General features: G+C 42.6%; 1 protein-coding gene and 1 pseudogene across 3 annotated transcripts in view; both read left to right on the forward strand.

Moving 5' to 3' along the window:
- Positions 1 to 24,080, forward strand: part of ARHGEF3 (Rho guanine nucleotide exchange factor 3) — a 310,939-nt gene that overhangs the window by 148,659 nt on the left and 138,200 nt on the right. For all 3 annotated transcript variants that reach the window (XM_032649428.1, XM_032649429.1, XM_032649431.1), the window contains one exon: positions 18,849 to 18,911. In XM_032649428.1, coding sequence (XP_032505319.1) covers positions 18,849 to 18,911 — 63 coding nt within the window. The remainder of the gene's footprint in view (positions 1 to 18,848; positions 18,912 to 24,080) is intronic.
- Positions 1,517 to 3,537, forward strand: LOC116762472 (annotated as a pseudogene).

A 24,080-nucleotide genomic window follows, 5' to 3' on the forward strand; every position in this document is an offset into this window, starting at 1 on the left:
CAGGCAAGTGTTGCCAAACTCAGAGAGCCACTTTCTGGCAAACCTTTTACAATATCCTGAGGTGAACCAGGCCTTTAAAATTAGGGAGATTAAAAAAGTACTTCTGCAAGATGAAGTTTCTGTTTTGGCCTGAGTCTTATTGGCAGGTTGAAGGCAGGACTGAAGTTCTAATGGGGAAAGTACTTCTTATCTTCAGGGTTGGGCCCGTGCCAACGAGGTCCTGTCCTGTGAAACCTATCAACAGATTGTTCAGAGAGTGGTGAAGTCTAGGGTGAGATATATCCCACAAGAAGTCAGAAGCATCTTTAATTGGCATGGGATCACGAAGTCCAAGAGGAAGGCAGGAAGAGGGCCACCTTCATGGACAGAGCTCTGCACTCAGCAGGGTTCCACTATGTGGGCACATAACGTCCAATAAATATTTGTTCAATATTTGAACAAATCAATGCTTGGTAGTCAAACTTGCTTTGGGATTTTAGGGATGGTGGCCTCAGAATGAGTATTCTTCACAGAAGAGCCCCTATACATTCTTTCCTTCCCAAGACTGACTACGTAATTTGCAGGGGCCAGTGAAAAATGAAAATTCAGGTCCCTTGTTAAAAAAGTTAAGAGTTTCAAGATGGTGACCGCAAAGCTTTATACTGTATGTGCCCACATAACAGAATGCGCTAGAAGTATCACAGTAAGTGAACTTGATCTGGTTTCCGCATTCTTTGAACTTAGCTTGAGGGAGGAGACAGACATTAACCAAGTTATCACACAAGTAAAGGGTAACATTTTTTTTTTTTTTTTGCGGTACGCGGGCCTCTCACTGTTGCGGCCTCTCCCGTTGCGGAGCACAGGCTCCGGACACACAGGCTCAGCGGCCATGGCTCACGGGCCCAGCCTCTCCACGGCACGTGGGATCTTCCTGGACCGGGGCACGAACCCGCGTCCCCTGCATCGGCAGGCGGACTCTCAACCACTGCGCCACCAGGGAAGCCCCAAGGGTAACATTTTAATAGGGTTCGTACAACAAAGAGGAGGCACATGAGGCTGAGAGGCCATAACTGGGAGATTTAATGTGGTTTGGAGCTATCTTGGATGTCAAGCTGATATCTGAAGAATGAGGAGGAGTTGGCTGAGAGAAAAGGGGTAGGAAAGAGGGTTCCAGGCAGAGGAAACAAGGGGAAAGAGGAATTGGGATTATGGGAGGTTGGAGCGCAGAGCAAAGGGAATGAGGTTAGAGACGAGAAGTAGACCAGGCATCAGCCTCGTGATCCAGCAGAGGGGGTAGAAGAGGGGGTGCCCAGAAGCAGCCCTCGGCTCCCTTCCCTGGAGGCACAGAGGGTGGGGGCCTTGGCTTGATGGCTACTTGCGGAGGTTTGGATTCAGGATTTGTTCCTAGTGTCCAAGACTTTGATAAGAAACTTACAGAGGCTGATGCTTACCTACAGATCTTGATAGAACAGTTAAAACTTTTTGATGACAAACTTCAAAAGGCGATGAACAGAGAAAGAAAATTGAAACTCTCAAAGAGACAGCAAATAGCATGGTAGAATCGATTAAACACTGCATTGTGTTGCTGCAGATCACTAAAAGTACTATTAATCCTATGGATGCAATATATCAACCTAGTCCCTTGGAACCTGTGGTCAACACAATGCCCTCCCAGACTGTCTTAGCTCCAGAACCCACTCAGTTGTGTAAGTCAGAGCAGCGTCCATCTTCTCTACCAGTTGGACCTGTATTAGCTCCTATCTTGGGACATCATCAGACTCCAACACCAAACAGTACAGGCAGTGAGCACTCACCACCTAGTAGCAGTCTCACTTCTCCAGGCCATGCCAGCTTGTCTCCAAACACAGTCCCAGAGTTCTCTTATTCTAGCAGTGAAGATGAATTCTATAATGCGGATGAATTCTATCAGAGTGGCTCATCCCCAAAGCACTTAATAGATTCCTCCGGTTCTGCCTCAGTCTTGACACACAGCAGCTCAGGAAATAGTCTAAAGTGCCCAGATACCACAGAATCAGTTAATTCTTCCATGTCGAATGGAACAAGTGATGCTCACCTTTTCTATTCACATGATGATAGAGATGATGAAGGGGAGGCAGGGTTGGTGGAAGAGCACAAGAGTGTTATCATGCTTTTGTTGTCACAGGTTAGGCTTGGAATGGATCTTACTAAAGTAGTTCTTCCAACATTTACTCTTGAAAGATCATCTCTTTTAGAAATGCATGCAGACTTTTTTGCACATCCGGACCTTGTTGTGAGTATTAGTGACCAGAAGGATGCCAGAGACTGAATGGTTCAGGTTGTAAAATGGTACCTCTCAGCCTTTCACGCAGGAAGGAAAGGATTGGTTGCCAAAAGGCCGTACAACCCCATTTTGGGTGAGATCCTTCAGTATCACTGGACATTACCAATGATACTGAAGAGAATGTGGAGCTAGTTTCAGAAGGACCAATTCCCTGGGTTTCCAAGAACAGCATAACCATGATCCACCAGTTTCAGCCTTTTATGCTGAGTGTTTTAACAAGAAGATACAATTCAATGCTCATATCTGGACCAAATCACAGTTCCTTGGGATGTCAATTGGGGTGCACAACATAGGACAGGGCTGTGTCTTGTGTCTAGACCCTGATGAACATTACATTCTCACATTCCCCAATGGTTATGGAAGGTCTATCCTTACAGTGCCCTAGGTAGAACTAGGTGGAGAATGCAATATTAATTGTTCCAAAACTGGCTAAAGTGCCAATATCATCTTCCACACTAAACCTTTCTATGGGGGCAAGAAGCACAGAATTACTGCTGAGATTTTTTCTCCAAATGACAAGAAGTCTTTCTGCTCAATTGAAGGGGAATGGAATGGTGTACTGTATGCAAAATACTCAACAGGGGAAAATGTAGTTTTTATAGATACCAAGAAGTTGCCTATAATCAAGAAGAAATTGAGGAAGTTGGAAGATCAGAATGAGTACGAAACCCACTGCCTTTGGAAGGGTGTCACTCTCAACTTAAAAATCAGAGACATCGGGGCTTCCCTGGTGGTGCAGTGGTTGAGAGTCCGCCTGCCGATGCAGGGGACACGGGTTCGTGCCCCGGTCCGGGAGGATCCCACATGCCGCAGAGCGGCTGGGCCCGTGAGCCATGGCCGCTGAGCCTGCGCGTCCAAAGCCTGTGCTCCGCAATGGGAGAGGCCGCAACAGTGAGAGGCCCGCGTACCGCAAAAAAAAAAAAAAAAAAAAAAAAATCAGAGACATTGATGCAGCAACTGAAGCCAAGCATAGACTTGAAGAAAGACAAAGAGCAGAAGCCCAAGAAAGGAAGGGAAAGGAAATTCAATGGGAGACAAGGTTATTTCATGAAGATGGAGAATGCAAGGTTTATGATGAACCATTACTGAAACGTCTTGGTGCTGCCAAGCATTAGGTTGGGAAATGCAAAGTTTGCTCCTGGTGACCAGGGCAGGAGGCATAATGAAGTAACCGTCTTCCTTTGGGAGAACCTATTCACTCCCTTCTTATTGCAGTGGTTCCTGTCTCAGAGATACTGGACTTTCTGATGCAGATGAACAATTGAAGCGAGAAAAGCTTCCCTTTTTCCTGTTCTGTGGCAGTTACGATGTTGACTTGGGTCTTGAGAAAAACTTCAGGCTTTGAAAACAAGATGTCTGCTCCTTTTCCAAATCCCATGTTATAAATCCTAGTCTCAAATTCTGCACTCTAGTATTGCTGTTGAAATATACAACATATGTTTCCTAGTTCATATAATCTTGGGTTCTCTCTCTCTATATATATTCACATATATACATGTATATAATATAGGTGATGCCAGAGTTCTCATAAATACTCCATCTACTGTAAATATTTGTTCCTCTGAGTTGTTTTAGAAAATTTAGCACAACGTATTAAAATCACATGTTAGGAAATTTCGTGGTCTCACCTACAATAACTTTTATTTTGGAATTGAACTATATTAAATTGTATCTAACTCTGGACTACAGTTTAATTATACTCAGTGCTTCTTAAGGCTTCATAAAGTAATTTTTCCAACCTTTAAAAAAAAAAGTAGACCAGACCTGACTTTGCATAGAGTCTTACAGACACTACAAGTCTTGAGAAATTCAGGACCGTGTTCATGACTAACAATAACACAAAGATGAGTAAAATTATTCACCCTTAATTTCTCTTCAAATAAACTGAGAAAGAAAATTGCCTCAGTACAGTTCTCTTATTAATAGGAGATGATGTTCTTCCACATAAATAATCATGTTCATGGACGCTGGCCAATCAGAACAGGCACCAGGTATGGAACCAGCACACATCCATGGGCATTGGCCAATCAGAACAGGCATTAGGGACTGTGTGTGGAAGGAAAGAACTTGAACCTTTAATGATGAGGGGCCTTTAGGAGCTCTAACTCCCCATCTATCCCCATCTTTGCTTGGTTGACTCCATCCCATCACTTAGGTGTCATCTCAAATGTTCCTCCTCTGAGAAGCTTCCCTGACCTCTCTCTCTGGTAGTTTCACCCCTCCCCACCTTTCATAGGCTTTCATATTACCCTGGTCTACTTTCTTCATAACACTTAGTGCACCCTAAAAATAGCTTTTTTATTTGCTTATTGTTTTTCGTCTCTGTCCCCTCTGAGGGCAGGGACCATATCGCTTTTGTTAACCAATGTATCTACAGCAGCTTGCACAGTGCCTGGCACCTAATAGGTACTCAATAAAATATTTGTTGAATGAATGAAACTATAGAGTGAAATTCATTCATCTGAGTCTCTTGTTGTTCCTGGATTATTTATTTATTTATTTATTTATTCATGCATGCATGCATGCTGCTCCGGGTCTTAGTTGTGGCATGTGTGATCTTTAGCTGCGGCATGAGAACTCTTAGTTGCAGCATGCATGCGGGATCTAGTCCTCTGACCAGGGATCGAACCCAGGCACCCTGCGTTGGGAGCGTGAAGTCTTAGCCACTGGACCACCAGGGAAGTCCCTGGATTTCTATTGCCAAGAAATGAGAAATACTGTGGATCCCAGAGTCAAAAATGGAATTTTATGGATGGCACATCTTGGTGTTTTAGTCTTTCTGAAAAGAAATTCTACAGTTTTATATTCACTATCTTGGATTCATTTGTTCATGTGTGTCAGTCAACAAACATTTGTTGAGCTTTTTCTGTGTGCTGGATTAGGCCTTAGAAGTGCCCAGGAAAGACCTGGACATGAAAGAATTCTACTCTTAGTAAAACACTGATTTCCTGGGAAATGGATTAAATGCTGGATGAATATGCTTTGATTCTGCAAAATCCAGATCTCAGTTTCAGACCTCAGGATAAAAGTGATTGGGATGGGCTTTGAAGCAAAAATTCAGGATTAGAAAATTTAGCACAAAGTCCTTTCCCCCTCCCTGCAGCCCACTTGTGGCTTATCACAACTTTTGCTTTTTTACTCAAAACTTGACAGGACATGATAGTGCTGCTGAAGGAAGGATTCCCTGAATACCTGCATGTCCCTGGTGTTTGGCGGCCCTTTACCTCTCTCCTATAATTTGAGGTTGTGATGAGGCCCTCCTCCACTTTCAGAGACAGCTGCAGAAGGAAAATGTCCCTCTAATCACAGTTGACATCTTTCCAGACACCACATCAGAAACGGTAACTGGCTTTCACGTTATTGTTCTGACAGCTTCTCTGCAGACTGTTGCCGGGAGCGTTTTCTCAAGTTAGTCAAGACTAGTCTGAAAACTGGTGGCCTCCTTTGTGCAAATGAACTCTAGTTGGACAAGGAGAGAGGTCCAGTCCTTCCAGAGGCCACATTCTGAGGAGCTACATTAAGATACATTGTTGGCATATTCAAGTACATTGTTTTGAGGGGAGGGGTATTACCTATTACACAGTTATTTTCCTTTTAGCTGTTTCTACTGAGAGAAACATATTTAAAAATAAAGAGCCTCTTGTGAGAATTTCCAGTTTTTTTTGGAAGAGAGCTATTTTGATCAAAAAAGCCTTAAATTATATTCTTCTCAGGCCTAAGGAATTGTGTCCCAGCTAATACCCAACCAAGTTCTGCTGAAGTGCCTGGGCAGACTCACTCCCTTGTAGGATCCTGGAGCCTGCAGGCACCAAGGGTTAGCAGATCCTGCAGAGCTGAGCCCTGAGGGCCTAAGGCCCCCTGGAGTTGGGCAACCGGTGGATATCAGATGCCCTGAAGAGGAATGAGTGTCTATGGGCTTGTCTTTTTCTTGAGGAGTGGTGAGAGTGTGCAGCTTATTTGTGAACTTATTTTACTGTTGGCAACTTAGTATTATTTCAAACTTATAGAAAAGTTGCAAGTCTAAGATAAGATACTTCTGAATAGTCTTTACCCACCTTCACTGATTGTTTACATTTGCTTTCTCTGTGTCTCTGTGTATCAGCCTCTCAGTAGATAGATAGATAAATAGATAGATATGGATAAAGATAGATAGAGATATAGAATATATTTAACATATAAATGTAAATTATTTTTCTTCCTATTTGAGAATGAATTGCAGACATTACACCCCTTTAGCCCCAAATACTTCAGTGTAAGAACAAGAGCATCCTCACACAGTATAATTATCAGAAGCAGAAAATTTAACATTGACAAAATATATTAACTCCTCCACCATTCTTTTTTTTTAAATTTATTTATTTTATTTTTGGCTGTGTTGGGTCTTTATTGCTGCATGTGGGCTTTCTCTAGTTACGGCAAGCAGGGGCTACTCTTTGTTGCAGTGCGTGGGCTTCTCATTGAGATGGCTTCTCTTGTTGTGGAGCACAGGCTCTAGGCACGCAGGCTTCAGTTGTTGTGGCTTGCGGGCTCTAGAGCGCAGGCTCAGTAGTTGTGGCACACAGGCTTAGTTGCTCTGCGGCATGTGGGATCTTCCCGGACCAGGGCACGAACTCGTGTCCCCTGTATTGGCAGGCGGATTCTTAACCACTGCACCATGAGGGAAGCCTCCACCATTCATTTTTAAAGTTTGTCAGCTGTCACAATAATGTATTTTATAGCTGTTGTTATTCCTGGTCTAGAGTCCAGTTCCGGATCATGCATTGCATTTATTGTCACATATTCTTTTGTCTCCTTTAATCTGGAACAGTTCCCCAGGCCTTTTTGGTGTTTCTTGATTTTGACAATTTTGAAGAGTAGAAACCGGTTAGGTTGTACAGTTTCCCTCAATGTGGGTTTATTAGATGTTTCTCCATGACTGTCTTCGGATTATGCATTTAAAAAAAATATCTGGAGTGATGGAAGAATACTTTTTTTAAGCTGTGCATTTTTCACAGGAATATGACAGAAGTGATATGGTGTCTTTCTCTGTGTATCACATCAGAGGATACACGGTATCAGTTTGTACCAGTATTGGTGACATTAGCTTTGGTTACTTAGTTCAGGCGGCATTTTCTAAATTTCTCTGTTGTAAAGTTACAAGTTTTCCCTTTTTAAATTGCAAGGAAATTGAAACTATGGAAGAGTCCTATCCCTCATGAAATGTTAACCCACTAGTTTAGCATCCATCGATGATTTTTTAACTCCATCATCCCTTCTATGTTTATTAGTGTTCTATACAGAAGAGGTGTCCCTTCACCATTTATTTATTCATTTATTTAAATCATATATATTATATTTATTTATATTATGGGGTCATGGATCTCTGTTTTGGCTAGTGAGAGCCCTATAAGTTGGTGCCTCATCCATCATTCTTAGAGTACTTCATTACTTTTGATACATCAACATGTTCCAGGCTCATCTTGTATTTTCCCTACCCCAGCCCTAAAATCAGCCTCTTCTCCAAAGAGCTCTGGGTCATTTTAGTGGAGACTGGTACTTTGAAACCAAGATCTGGGCACTTGGTATGTTCATTGCTACTAGGGTGTCATTGCACGAATATGTGTGTATGTATAACCATGAATTCATTCTGATGCCTCCAATTCCAATCTACCTATATGCATCTATTTTAAAAAACTTTAGGTGTGCCTTATTTCTTTAGTACAGAGATATAAAGAAGGAAATAACAGCCACTAAATAAAAAGGCAGTTGTCCCAGTACCTAGATAGCCTATAATGGTGTGTGTGTGTGTGTGTGTGTGTGTGTGTGTGTGTGTGTATGTACACATGCTTAGGGTATATAAGTATATGATAGCACCAAATAAAAAGTGATAGTGGGCTTCCCTGGTGGCGCAGTGGTTGGGAGTCCGCTTGCCGATGCAGGGGACACGGGTTCGTGCCCCGGTCCGGGAGGATCCCACATGCCGCGGAGCGGCTGGGCCCGTGAGCCATGGCCGCTGAGCCTGCACGTCCTGAGCCTGTGCTCCACAACGGGAGAGGCCACAACAGTGAGAGGCCCGCGTACCGCAAAAAAAAAAAAAAAAAAGTGATAGTCTCCTTCCTCCTACCCCAGGCTCTGTCTCCAATGAACACTACATGTGCTTCCTTACAGAAAGAAATTTGATTCATACAATCGGGATGTATGTATGTATATGTAAATAGATAGATATAGATATGTATGTATTTTCCTCTTCTAATTTTAAGAATTTGACACAGTAGGAAACGTGCTGTGCATACAATTTTATTATTATTACTATTACTCAGTATATCCTGGAGGACCTTCCATACATTGTGTAGCTCTACACTATTCTTTCTAATTGTATAGTATTTCATGTTATATGGATGGACCATAGTTTTGTTCAACCAGTTTCTTTTGGTGACATTTTGTTTCCAGTATTTGCTACTTATAAACAGTGCTACAGTAAACATCCTTGTGTGTGGATCTCGGTGAAAGTATATCCCACCGTTATTCCTACCAGCTATTTTACTGATAGATATTGTCAGAGTATCTTCCAGAAAGTTTTCTGTGGTTATATAGCCTAATCCTTCTGCCTGCAGTATCTAGGGACAGGTTAAATGATGATGACGTTCTGCCTTGACACCTCTAAGGCTCTTGATACAAGTCTCCAGCAGTACCGATGTTCCCACCCAGTCAAGGAGATCAAAAAAAATCAAACCAACCTTCCATCTTAAAACTCTAATTAAATCCCTATTTAAGTTGTTGTTTCTCACCTTAATTTCAGTCTGCAGGTCTAATCTCTGCATGCAAGGATGAACCTCACCTGGTGAACAGAGATGCAAAAAAGTAACATTGTCTGCTCTTGTTAGCCCTGAGGGCTTGTGCTTAAAGCATTTGGTCTCTGATTAGTAACCAAATGACAAAAGCCTCCTATTAGTCTTGTTGAGACTCCTTTCTGCTGGAGGAGTGTGTGGATAGACTGTGAAGCGAAGCCTGGGGAAGTAGAAGCTGTGACTCTCTCTGGCTCCTGGACTCTTCCCAACCTCTGATCAGAGAGGAAGCCGACTCAGCCCTTTCTGTGTCTTTCACGAGGGACAGTCAATGTGTAGGTCGTTCAACTTTAAATTTCTTCCCAGCCTTATCTTTAAACACCCATGTAAATTGACATTACATTCTTCTTAAAATATACAAATAATGGCTTGCATGGCTTCCCACGAAGTCAAGTTGATGGACCATTTTTATTCTGTGGCTTTACCTGCCTTCTAGTACACTGCTAGTTTTAGAAGCACAGAGCCACGTTCAGCTTGTCTTAGGTTCAGTGCCCCAGAAGCAGACCCAGATACAAGTGCGAGTAGTTTATTTGGGAGGTGATCCCCAGAAGCACTGGTGAGAGAGTGGGCAAGAGAAGAAACAGGGAAGGGAAGGAAGCCACTACAGCGTGTGATCATGAACAGGTTAGCTCTGTGGGCAACTGGGGCTCAGTCCTGCTGAGGACTTCTAGGAGACTGTGTGGCAGCGATTCTCAAACTTTGCTGCACAATAGACTCACCTGGGGAGCTTCCGGAACTCCTGTTGTTCAGAATCCCTGGATAGCAGGAGTCAGGACACCGGAGCATTTTAAACTCCCCTGGTGATTCCAATGCATAGTCAAGGCTGAGAGACTGTACCTCCGAGTTGAGTTATCCCCTCAAGCTTCAGGAAGCTGGGGTGTTTCCCTACCAACTCCAGTTCATCACGGGTTGAGGGTTGCTCCTGGTGACACTAACACCCAAGCGTTTCTGGCCTGTGGAAAGCCAAAGCATGCCAGGGAATGGTGACTGCTCAGGCGATGTGGGCCAGCAGTATCAGCTACACAATTAGCTGGATATGATATCAAATCCTGGCTTTGTTCTACCACTCACAGAGCAGTTTTAATCGAGTCATTTAAGCTCTTTAAGCCTCAGTTTCCTCGTGTGTAATAACTTCTTTGTCCAAGCTGTAAGGATTAGGTATAATATATGGAAAGCACTCAGCATACAGTGGATTCCTAATAGATCGTTGTTTTAAACCCAGCCAAACATGAGTGAAGAACTAAGAACTCTCCTTGTAAAATCAGGCTCCCCATATTATCATGGGCAATAAACACATTTGAATCTGAATTGTCCAGTTGGACCATCTAAGTTGTTTGGTTACATGGAGTAATTCCTTAGAAATTAAGCAAATATGTGGACATTCCCTAAACTATATGGGTAATATATTTGTTGATAAGGGCCTCAGACAGTTCTGTATGGGAATAATTTTAATAAATAAGAGTTCATTATGCTGGTAAAAATAAGTGAATTAGCAAATAAAGGAGGGTCAGGGAAGCACCAGTGATAATAGAACCAAGGATTGTGATTAATCCAGTTCAGTGCACCTGAGATTGGAAGAAAACAATGTAAAATAATTAATAGTAATTATTAGAAAAAAAGTGCTCTGTTTAATTAGATTTTGTGCTTCTTGTCAAATTCCACTGTTGAAAACCTTTGTGAAGATGAGCCCCCTTTCCCACTTTAGATGAGTGCCCATAATGGAGTTTTTCTGGAGCAATCATTCTGGAAAATCTACTTGCCAGTGCTCTGCCCTGGACAGGCAAGTTTTCTGTCTTCTCTACTGCTCCCCTGGCCTTGAGTGTTTTAGAGGGAAAAGTGGTTTGTAAATGTTTGTGGGATGAGAGTGAATCTGGCTGCTGTTGATTTCAGGGCTGGTGGTGGCACTGGCAGGCTGGCTGGGTCTCCCCGGCCTCTCACCTGCCTGGTTGAGCATCTTTTCCTTCCCATGGGAGACAGAGACCTTTCCTTGGCCAAGGTGACCTCACCTCTGCTTCCCAACAGGCTAAAGGCCAGGTGTTCTGTGGCCAAAAGCAATCATTGGGGCTTTTCCTGATCTGCCAAAATCAAGTTAATGGGTAACTTTTATACATTAGAGGAATTTTCTCCATGTTCTTTTCCCTGCTCTCACTTGCCATTACTGCTGTTATTGCTGCTACTACTAGTGACAGCTAATACTGAGATGTTACTGTGTGCCAGGCATTGTGATCTATTTAACTCTCACGATAACCTTAGTTATTATATAGACAAGGAAACTGAGGTTCAGAGAGGCGAAGTGATGTGCTTACGTTTCTATCACAAATAAGAGGCATGACGAGGACGTGAACCCAAAAATATAACCTTAGAGCCCAGGTAGCATCTTTAAACCACAGTTAATGGCATCTGAGCACAAAATTGCATATTATGTTAGTTAAGATTTATTTACCAGCAGCTCAGAGAACACCATGATTTTCAGGTTTTCTACCCTGTAAGCACATCGAAGAGTCTAGAAAAAAGGATCATGGTTCCTGGATGCTGGAAAAGGGAGGATATTTTAAAACTAAGGTATTAAAAATGAAGTAGGGGTTCCCTCTCAATTCTCTTACTCAGCCCTGAAGCTGAGACAGAGGAGAGATGAAATGTGGATCCTCTCCCTGCTCGAGCATGAGTTTAGTGAGTCAAGTTCCAGCTAAGGGCAAGTACAAGAACACAAAATCCTTTTGCTAATGTCTCCCTAAAGAAGGCGCAGATGAAAGGCCTCATCAAAGCCTCTGAAACCACCAAAGCTGTTTGCCAGCAAAGAGATAAATCAGAAAGGTTTGAGATCTGGTTTGAATTTAATAATTACAAATGACTAATCAGGGGCCATTTGCTGTCAAGTCGGGAGCTGCACTCCCTCCATCAGTGCATTTTTGCTGCTCTGGTCACTTGGTTATTAAATAGAAAAGCCCTGTGATTAAATCACAGGGCTGTTCCGACACTAATCAGTTCAATCTCAGCCATTTAAAATTAAGTCAGGCCTTGCACTTGCCCTGTCTTTGTTTCAGAAGTGGGAACAACACACTGCAAACGTGACTGAAGGTATCCAGAGAGCATCCATTTATAACCCTGTGTGATGTGGGTAGCTAGAGGAGGGTCAGGCTGCATCCCACGTCTCTTATCCATCATCCTGCAGGATCCCCCATCTCTAATACCACCCCCGCCCCTTGCCTGCCTCTCAACGTAACTACAAAGCAGCAATGACAATAGTAGTAATAGTAATTATGGTAATAACCACGGTAGCAATAATAATTATCATTTTTTTATCTCTTGCCATATGCCCAGCCCTGTTCTAAATATTTTTTTCTGCTTTAATCCTTCAAATAACCCTATGATGAAGAAATCAAAGTTTACAGAAATATTTTATAGACACTTACATATCTCACACACCTGGAACCTGCCTGGCACGTAGTAGATCCTAGATAAATATTTGTGAGTGAATGAAGGGATAGAGAGCAACTTGCCCAAGGTCACACCAAGGAGAAATGATCGAGCTGGATTCTGAACTCAGGTCTGTCTCGTTTAAGCTCTTTATTTCTTTGAGGTATGTAGTAAATGCCTTGTGAGCCTTTTTATACTGTTGTAAGACACACATTGTTTTAAATAAATATTTAAATTTATTTTATACTATTTATTATATTAATTTAAGTAAAACACACTTTGTTTTAAAACAATATTTAAAAAGAAATAGCACTGGATGGCAGGAGGATCAGTGGGATTCCAGGGAACCAGGAACCAGGCTGGCGTAGAGAGAACTTCCCTCTCCAGTATTTACTGATTTTGTGACCGTGAGCGAGTCACTAAAGCCTTCCTAGGCTTCAGTGTTCTTCTCTGTACAAATGAACACCACCATGCTTACTTAGGCTGGACTAAGGAGAAGCTAAAAAGGAACAATCCTCTAAACAGTGAGCACAGTGCTTGACTCATAGCAGACACCCAGCTCCAGCATCCACTTCCCTCCACCTGTATATTGGAAGGTGATTCTCCTTTGATTCTAAGACTCAAAACCTCAAAGGAGGGCTTCCCTGGTGGCGCAGTGGTTGAGGGTCCGCCTGCCGATGCAGGGGACACCGGTTCGTGCCCCGGTCTGGGAGGATCCCGCATGCCACGGAGCAGCTGGGCCCGTGAGCCATGGCCGCTGAGCCTGCGCATCCGGAGCCTACGCTCCGCAACGGGAGAGACCACAACAGTGAGAGGCCCGCGTACCGCAAAAAAACAAAACAAACTCAAAGGATCCCAAGATTTAGGTCTAGAGGGAATGGAACCTGAGCCTAGTAGGAATAAGGATAGGTTTGGACCCAGGTCCAGCTCTTCTGCAAATCCATCAGCTGAAGACAGGTAGGGTCAGTTCTCTTTGCAGAAAACCTTACCCAGAACCACAGAAAAAGTAATTGTTCCCGGACCATTTACTAATGAGATTTATTTATTTTTAAATTTAATTTTTTATTTTTGTCTGCATAGGGTCTTCATTGCTGCTCGCGGGCTTTCTCTAGTTGCAGTGAGCCAGGGCTACTCTTTGTTGTGGTGCGTGGGCTTCTCATTGCGGTGGGTTCTCTTTTTGCAGAGCACGGGCTTCAGTAGTTGTGGCTCATGGGCTCTAGAGCACAGGCTCAATACTTGTGGTGTGCGGGCTTCGTTGCTTCACGGCATGTGGGATCTTCCCAGACCAGGGATCAGACCCATGTCCCCTGCATTGGCAAGTGGATTCTTAACCACTGTGCCACCAGGGAAGTCCCACTGATGAGATTTAGATGTCTGCCTTGCGCTGTCAGGAGCTAGGCAAGCCTAAAAGGAGATAGTCATAGAGTGGCCTGGAGAACAGTGGTGCATTGTGAAAGTGCATGGTGTCACCAGTAATGAGTCTCAGACAGAGTCCACCTCATCCATCCAGAGACACCTGTATCTCCATCAGAACTCATATCCACATATACAGAAGACTTTGCCCTGTGGCAAATTAACAAAGAGCCTCCTGGTTGTTTTTTGATCCAAGAAGCATGAGAAGGTTTTTCCAGCACCTAAGCACTTCTAGAAAGTGTCTCCATCAAATATTAAACCCACGGGGCTAAGGAATCAGATGGTACACTCACACCCTTTGTTCCCATACATTCCCCTCTGTAACTGCCTTTCCTCCCTGCCTCAGATAGGTGTTCAGACAAAGGGTTCAGGTGCCCATTAAGTTCATTTATGGTTTGGTTCAGCAGGCTGTTTCATTTCAGTCGAGGTATTAAATCCTGGATTCCTTGCTCCTAAAGCACAGAGGCTGAGTGCTAATGCTGTTTGTTGTTCAGGGCAGTGCATGGATGCTGCCTAGTCATGGGTGTGCCTCACCCTTGAACAGACATTCCTTCTCATAGGAGGAGTGGAAATCACCAGTATCCCACTTGGACCAATGTCTGAACAGCTATAATTGTTTTTTAACGTGTCTATATATTTTAAGGAAAATAAATTCCCCTGCTGGTAAGGAAAAACTCTCTTATTTGAAAAGCAAAAATCATAGCTTGAACTTGTATGTTTTGAGTCTCCAAGGAAATTTGAGGTTGAAGAATTTCAGCCTTCAGTGATCTTTGCTTTTGAGGTTTTGATTTAATTTTGGCAGCCAGGTGGTTAGCGGAAGGGGAGGGTGTCACCTCAAGAACACTGGCCTCCTTTATTTATTCTTTTTTTAGTCACTCATTCAGAAATTATTCATTGACCTACTGCTCAGCACTGGGCACTTGGGTTTAAAGTTATGTGCCCAAATCAGAGAGCCCAGACTACAGCACAGTCACTGAGCTCACCCAAGGCGCTTTGTTTTTCCTGGTTGAAAGAGAAGTAGACTGTGCATACACTTCAGTAAATTTGACAAGAATAACATGGTGGGTCTGTGGGTCTTCAAATAGGCTGAGAACCCATGAAACCAAGTATGTAAATGCAGGTGTTTCACACACAGTGTCCTTCCTGTCTAGGAACTCCCCCAGGTCATCTGTCCATGGCTTCTGATGTACAGAGGAAGGGCTGTGCTGGGCTGGCAGAATGGGTGCCTGTTTGGTTTCCTCCATTCCTTCTCCCTGTGCTCCCCTCCCTGAAGTTGGGTAATTGGTAAGGAAGACAAGCTTCTCAAAGGGAGCAGGGGGCTTCCCTGGTGGCGCAGTGGTTGAGAGTCCACCTGCCGATGCAGGGGACACGGGTTCGTGCCCCGGTCCGGGAAGATCCCACATGCCCCGGAGCGGCTGGGCCCGTGAGCCATGGCCGTTGAGCCTGCACATCCAGAGCATGTGCTCCGCCACAGGAGAGGCCACAGCAGTGAGAGACCTGCGTACCACCAAAAAAAAATAAATAAACAAAAAATAAAAAAAGAGGGAGCAGGGCCAAGGGCATCAACATCAACAACAACGAAAATCAAGAAATACTCTTCTGGGGAAGTTGGCTAGGCACCAGGTACTGTACTGGGTTCTGGGAATGTGATCATGACAGACTATATCCTGCCTTCATGTGCTTACATCTCATTAGAAGGTCAACCAAAAACCAGAAAACAAAAAATTAAATTATCTCTGTAAAGCGGGTCTCCCCTGCTAGTCTCTGTCTCAGCATATTATCTGACTCATTCACAGCAGAGATCACAATCTGTAATTATTTTGTTTTCTTTTTATTCCCAGTTAGAGGGCAGGGAGCATGCCTGGCTTGTTCACTGCTGGATCCCGGGACCCAGAGCAGGGCCCTGCACATCAGAGGTGCTCGGTAAACATGGAGCAAAAGAGCAAAAACTAAGTGACACTGTGAAATGTTTGCCTGGGCCCAAAGTTTAAACTTCAGGCTCCTTCTGTGTTGCTGGCCATGATCAGTCACCACCCGATGTAATGGGAATTGAAAAGAAAATCCACTTTGATAATCCATGCAGATTATATTTTACAAAATATGTGGGTTTCTTAAGGAGATCATTCTATCCCAGATTAACTGGCTGTGGTTTAATTTAAAAGGCCACTAGAGGACTTTTGTCTTCTGGATTTGACACTTGGAGTGCCTGGAAACATCTGGGGTTAGTGCTTAGGAGGCTACATTCAAGCCCTGGGTGATGTATTGAGTTGGTCCCAAGAGAGCTGAGTGCCCGTGAGGGAAAGAGCCTCTCTTAGTGTCCCCTTTCCTTCACCAGCGTGGGCCTCTTGGGGTAACAGGCTACTATTAACATGTCATGTTGGCAAAATCATTGAGCGCTTGAAATGGAATTGTAGCATCATAAAATTCCATAATCTGACAATACCAGGTAGCGGTTTTCATCTTTATAGCTTACAGTTTGGGTAATATGTAATGGAAGCCACCATTTATTGTGCCCCTACTATGTGCCAGCCCTCATTCCAGGTGCCATATACACATCATCTATGATCCTCAGGACAGCCGGACCTGGTGGGCGTTATTTCCACTTTACACGTAACATCCCAGAGCCTCTGCCCTCTCATGGGATTTTCCAAGATTCCAGGTATAATTCTGGAGCCTCTCAAGGCAAGAGAAGCCAGACTCAGGAAAGAGTACACGTTATCCTGGACGGCAGGTCACCAACGCAACTGTTCCCCACTTTTCTACCCCAGCACATGTTACTAATTGACGGCAGCCTTCTCTCATTTGCTATGCTGTGGAATCCTTCTCAGTACAGCACTCCAGACATATGCTACCAGACATTTCCGGATGTCCAATGAGTTGTAACCTATTTGCCAAGCATGCTTTAAATGGTGTGTGTGTGTGTGTGTGTGTGTGTGTGTGTGTGTTTGTGAAGGGTTTTGTCCTAGGAATTAGAATCCTGGACTCAGAGTGTTACACTGTAGCCATGTAACTTGGAACAGATTGCTTATCTCTTCTGACCTCAGTTTATTTATCCATAGAATGGGAACCATCCCTTGCCATACATGCCTCCAAAAGTCACCCTATAAATATAAGCCAGTGACTTGGCTTCAGAGACAGCACAGTGCTGCTTTTCATTGTAACTGGATGATGAGTCAGTATGGATCATGTCCCTACACAAACATCCTCAAAAATGGCAAGCGGCTCTCAGCATCTTCTCCTCCCAGAGCCCCTGAGCAGAGAATTTGACTCCCTAAAAATCACATGGTGAACTTGTTAATGAAGATTCTTGGACACTGTCTCAGAATGGCTGATTGAGGATCTTGGCTCCTGGCATTGGATCTCTAAACTGTTACACTGCTCAAGTGGAATAATATATAGGATCTAGCATTCCATACTCTGGATAGAACCATGTTCACCTTTGGGATTTTAAATGTCTATGTAGCTGATGACAGAAAAAGAGGCCCCAATCTCCTCCACATCTGTGTCTGACAAACTCTTATTCATCCTTCAGACCTATTCAAATGCCTTCTCCTCTAAGAAGATATCCCCAGATCCCACTAAGACCAAACTAATTACTCCCTCACTGTGCTTCCAGAGTCCTCCAACCCACATTCTGAGCACCTACTATGTACCAGGCACTCTGCTAAGTTCTAAAATGCATTACTGTATTTACTCCTCCCCCTCAGAGAATAAAAGCTAACGTTATCACTTCCACCTTAGAGTTGAGAAAGGGTGACTCAGACAAGTGAAGTGACCTTCCCTAGGATAACTGGATCTTACTGCATTATAATCACATCAGAGTCTGTGTCTCCTACATGAATGTGAGTTCCTTAACTGTGGAAGTTGCTGATCTTGGCATTCCTGGGAGCAAACACAGGACTTAGCACATAACAGATGCTCAACAAATTTTTGTTGATGTGAAGAGATAATAGAACAATTCTAGTGAGACAGACGAGGACAGCTCTGGTTGCTTTCCAGTCTCTGCCTGTGTTCACACTCATCATCTGATAGAGGAGGAAGAGGAGGAGATGGTGGACTTCTTTGGGGGTTGAAGACTCCAGATATCTCTGGATTCCACTGTAACCTCATACCAGTAATTCTGGTCCTTTGGTAGCTTTAGCAAGTCACAAATTTAGGGACTCGAGAAATACTTGCCTGATTGATTAAGCTGGGGATATAGAAGAGAGGTAAATGTATCTTTGAAGAGCTTTATTGTGTCTGTGGATGGAGTTTCTTTTCTTTTTATAAAGAGGATAATGTATTTTCCCTACCCAACCTCATTGACTTCCTTGGTCATAAGTTCATTTCAAATATAATTTTCTTCAGTTCAAATAATGACTTTTTTGAATCTTGGTGTTTATGGCTAGAACATAGGAGGGTTGGAGAAGATGTCTAAGGTTCCTTCCAGCATTCTGGTTCTGTGATTACATCAGCACCCTGGACGATTAGAACAAATTTAAATTACCCAAGTACAAAGCAGCTCTAAAAATGGAATATCTTTAAGTGAATTAGATTTTCTTTCCAGTCTAATCTCTTCTTCCAAGTTAAAAAAATCTGAACTTTGTGTCTAAATTTCTAAGCCTTGATATACAGAGACATTTAGAAAAATAAAAAAAGGAAATTTAAAGAGAAACAAACTGTAGCAGTATGAATAAGAACAATAATGCAAACCAGTTATCCTAGAGCTTAATAGTTTCCCGTAATTTCTTAGGCTTTCTTAGAACTATTCATTTACATAGCTTGGTTAAAGGTTTTGCATAACATGGTAGAAATGATAAGGATAACATGTGCTATTTGATGGCATTTTTTTCTTTCCTTAAAGCCATAATCCTTGTTTACATTTGAACTTTGTTTTATCGTTTGTTTCACAGCGAAAACGGAAGCAGAGCGCCCAGGATGAAGATGCCATTAGCCTTTGTAGTCTCGATATAAGTGTAAGTACAGTCCTTCCTGTGTCCCTGCCATGAGAATACTTTTCATCTCTGAATGTATTTGTTAATATGCTGTGTGCTCTAAGTGGGCTTCCAGGATCCAACTGTGGAAGTTGCAACCTGGGAGGAAACTCTCTTTAAAAAAACATTTCATTTTACTGGAGAAAGCTGTGTTGCCAACTTAAACTTCAAAGCCAAACTGTTTATTGCCTGTGTCTTTTCTCTCATAAAATGAATTATGAAGTCAGTACATCTGTGTAGAATCTAGATAAATGCTTCTGTGCCATGTTAGAGGCTTGGTCCAGAAGATGGACTAGATGTTTGTCCCCTTTGGGGGGAGTTGGCAGGTTGGCCCAATTCAGGCATCTGGTGGCTCAAAGGCCAGAAGAAGTCTCTAGCAACATGGCTGAGGGAGTGGCTTTGGATTCAACAGCTCTTAGTTTGAATCAAGATTCTATACTTAACAATTGTGTGACCCCTATCCTCACCTCTGTTTCCTCATCTGGAGAAGACTTAACCTAACAGGATTGTTGAGAGGATCAAACAAAACAATAAAAGTGAGACTACCAAGCACATTGCCTGGTACATACTAGGCACCCACCAAATGTTAACCTCATTGTGTTTTCCTTTAAAAGCAGAAGTTTGCAAGAGATGTTTAAGTGACCTGGTAGTTGTGTGCTAGTGATGATTGAGGTTAAAAGCTTTCTTGGATTTTTCAGGCCCACATCCTTGGATGCTTAATTTTAGTAGCTTTCTTTGCATGGCCTCCTTGTCTCCCTACTGACACGATTGAGAAGCCTACCTGAGCTTCTGATGGTCCCATCATCCAGGGGCTGGGGGAACCCTCCCTAGGCTCCCCATGTCTATTCATCTTTCACACTCCCTTGAAGTTTAATCATTGTGCACAGTGTATCCATCTAACATTAGGCCCTGGTCTTTCTCCTCTACAGAGGCCACAGAAGTCATTGTTGTGAGATGAGGCTTCTATGCTAAGAATTGAAAACTGGGTCGTTGTCCTGGCTGTGCCTATAACTAATGATGTAACCTTGGAAGTCACTTTCTCTCTCTGGGCCTCATCTGTTAAAAAGATAGATTTGAGATCAAGTCTTCTAAAACCATTGTGAAAATTTGAAACTTCATTGAACACAGATTATTGGGTTCTCATCTGATGACATTTATTTACCAATATAACAGTGCTCTCTTAGTTATTTTTAATTGCGGCAGAGTTTTCTGTGATGCAGACAGCCATCATGGAGTGAGCCTGAGCTAGCATTAATGTACTTGCACATCTTTATTTTACCCTATGGTGTTTGTTCCAGTGTTTAGACCATCAGGTTGATGGAGTTGGACCAGTTATTAGGTTGCCATGGTAACAGGACAAAAAAGATGATGGTCTTCTGGGTTTTACTTTACTCACTGAATGCTTTGTTGTTGACAAGTGAAGTCTTTGGAACTTCCCTTATTGGCAACAACTTTTTGGTGTTTGAATGTTTTCAATTTTGTGGCAATTATTAGAATCATTGATGTTCAGAATATATAGAGCCCTTAGCCATCATGTTGTCCAATCCCCGCACTTTGAAAATGAAGAAGTAGAAACCCAGGGAGGTGTAGTGATTTAATAAGATCTTAATCTAGGTCATTTCTAAGATCATGCCTATTATACACTTTTCCTCAACTATGTTTATTTTTCAGGGAAACATGTCTCTAGAAGCTTTATTCAAAGAACCACTAAACTCTCTTATATGAAAGGATTATTTGCAACCACTTGTTGTGATACGGTTTTTGTGCTGATTGGCATCCATGACCTTGCCTTCTCGTCAAAGTCATCTAAGCTCATGTAATGAATAATTTGATGTCTTTTCTCCTTATGCAGCTGCGGAAGGTATTTCTCTCTCTCTTTTTCTCTCCCTCTCTCTGTCCTTCTCTCTCTCTCTCTCTCCCTCTGTCTCTCTAACCAACTCATATCATGTTTTGTCACAGTTAAGACACTTTTATGGAAAAGAAGTCTGCCTTTGTGCTCAAAGAGTCAGCTATGGCCAAAGTCCTTTCTGATTTGCATGACATTTTCCCTGAATCTTGGCAAATAGATTCCAGAACTGGGGCAGAGTTTCCTCCAAATAATGTCACATAGTATTATAATCATTATAAAACTTAGAAGAATCCTAGAAGTTGTTGGAGGACATGAAAAATGGTGTTTTGCAGTTTTACTGACAATCCAAGCTGTATGGAGATGACAGGATGTGTGACATATCCAAATGTAGCCATGGAGGAAGTGTCACTAATTTTCAGTGCCTTGCACGTAACAGGCACTCAGTAGAGATGACTTGAATTGAATGAAGTAGTGGGTGGAACCACTCACGAGAAGATTGTAGCCATAAAGGCTACAATGTCTAAATAAATATCTGAGTCCAATAAATTAACTTCTCTAATAGATAAATGGCTTTGTAGTCTCCCTAAAGGTGCTTTTAAATGGTGATATTCAGTAGTCACGGCCCCTTAACTAACCAGCAGCATTAATGAAGAGTTGTTTTGAGCCTGTTTCTATGTGTAGTGGAGAGTATCTGAAAAAAAGGTGGGTTCCAATGGATGACTCATACTGGAGGATGTGAGGGTTTGGGAAAGTAATATTAGTAACGCTCAATTTTGATTCCACTTAATAAGTGGAAAGATGTTCACCATATGTGTGCTTTGAACAAGAAGTTGCTAGATGGGGGACAGGGGTCTTTGGGGGATCATGGTCAGGTTTCCATTGAGTCCTAGCCCCATGCTGCACAGTGAGCTCTTGGTAAATACTTATTGGTTGATGAATTTTAACAACAACAAAACAAAAACCAAAAAAACCTGTGAGCCTTCCTAATGTGTATGTGGAATTCAACACACATACCCCCCTTAAAGAACTATATCTGTGACATAAAGTTGGGAAATGTTAGCACAGAAACTTTCCCCCTTTGATTAAAAAGCATATATAGGTGTCTGAGTGATGATAACACCAAACATTCCCATTAACATCTTGCTTTATTTTAAGGCGTCAGATGACAATTCTGATAGGTACCTGGAAGGGAGTTTTCCTTCTAAACTCCTCTGCAACCTCCTATTGAACTTGGGCTTAGAGACCAAACAGGAGTGGGTTAGCTAAGGAAAGAGCTTATCTTTACAGAACGGGGATCCTCAATTGTTTGGGGTGGGGGGTGTTATGGACTCTTTTGAGAATCTGGTGATAGCACTGGGCTCCAGAAAATTTTGCAGGATTGATGTGTGACGTCATGGGCCCCAGGGACCCCAGCCAAGACCCCACGTTAGGAGTTCCTCTTAAAAAGGAAATTGGAAGGGTCTTAAGGCATGGTGACGTATCTCCACAGAATTATTATCCCACCCTCCACCTCCAGCACTTGGCGAAAAATGAATTGTGGCTGGAGAGTCCACACTAGTTGACAATATAATTGGTGTCTATTTTTTCCCACCACTTTATCCAATCCACTGGCTGAGCCCCCAGCTTCCTGGCAGGATAGAACGCAAACTATTCCAGGGGGAAAAAAAAAAAAAGCAAACTATATTTTTGAGTACTTTTGAAAACAACTTGCAGAGTGGAGAGTGCTCCCAGCAGCCGCCTACAAATCTCCTCTCACATCAGAGGATATGAGTGGGATGGTTTCAGGGACATCGCTTCCCCCACAGCACTTTTCCAGTTTAAATTCTAGTGGGTGAGAGATGCCTGAGGGAAGAGCTGGGTTTCATGTTCCCTCAAGAAAGGCCCTTGGCAGAGGAGCCAGGTGTGCCCCTGACGCAGGGCACTGCTTAGCACCAAGCATCCTTTATCAAAAAACATATGAGTTTTGGTGTGGGAGTAAAAATAGTTTCCCATGAAGAAACAACGTAAAAGATAAAAAGGAATATGTGTTCTCTGTAGAAAATTTGGAAAATGTGAACAATAGCATTCACTGATACTCTCACCTCAAAAGTAGTGGCTACATTTTGATGTATCACCTTCCTGACATTATACACACACTCACTTAAAACTTTTTCATTATGAAATATTGCAGACATACAAAATGGTATAAAGGATAATGTAAAATTCCATGTAGCTACCAAGAAATATGCCCTTAACAACAACGCCACAGGCCCTTGTAAACCCCTTTCTCTGCTGAGTTTAATGTTTATTGTTACCCTCCCTGTCTATAAACTTGCTACGTACATGTATCCCTAAATGACACATATATTTTCAACCGACTTTTAAAGTTTATATAAGCACACAATTTTAAGAAATTGATATCATAACACATATTAATTTATTCCTGTATTTTCCATTTACTATATTGAGATCGTGTCACCACATCCTGAAATATTCTTCAAGAACATTATTTTAAGTAACCAACTTTGTCAAATGGATGCATCAGATTTATTTAACCAGTCCTTCCGTGGATATTTAAATGTTACAATTTTTCACTATTATAAATAACACTGTTGGGCATCCAAGAATATCTTTGTGTGATCTTTTATCAGTAGGATAAAATATAAAATTCCTGGCTAAAAAAGAATTAATCTTTTTTAAACCTGTGAACAGGTTTATACCCCTTCTGGCAGTGAAAGGTGGAAATGCAGTTCAGAGCAGCTGAGTGTCTTGTACGGAAACTCAGAATGGGGGATTGTTTTCAGTTTTCTCCCCCACATCACTCTTGCAACTGTATTGCTGGTCCCTTGCTGAGTGTAACTTTATATGGGACATTTGCTTACACCCCCTCTTTAGGAGGAGCCCCTTCTGTTGCCCCTGGCAGAGCCCAGGCCTTGCCTGTGCTTTCCAGTTACTTACTCTGTTATATGGACGCTCAAAGCGCAAGAGTTGATATACTGATAGAGGGGGAAGCTTTCCTGTCTCGATGAAGCTAAATGACATTTCATTGCTAGGATATGTTAAACTAGACATGGAACAGCAGCAGGATTATATTATCTCTGCTCAGCAGAGTCCAGATAATTAAAAAAGATACCATTTCTGTGGTTTTGTTTCTCTTGGTCTGTCCTGGAACTTGCTAACTGGGGAGATTAACCTTGCCCTGGCCAGCGTGAGGTCTTGATGAATTATGTGGGAGATTTTAATAATGCTCTTATCGCCAAGGAGACCAGGCCTGCCCCTGAGACTAGGTTGTCAGTAGCACATACCTGTGTTTAACCTGATGG

This window comes from Phocoena sinus, chromosome 11 (genome assembly GCF_008692025.1).
Source record: "Phocoena sinus isolate mPhoSin1 chromosome 11, mPhoSin1.pri, whole genome shotgun sequence".
Lineage (NCBI taxonomy): Eukaryota > Metazoa > Chordata > Mammalia > Artiodactyla > Phocoenidae > Phocoena > Phocoena sinus.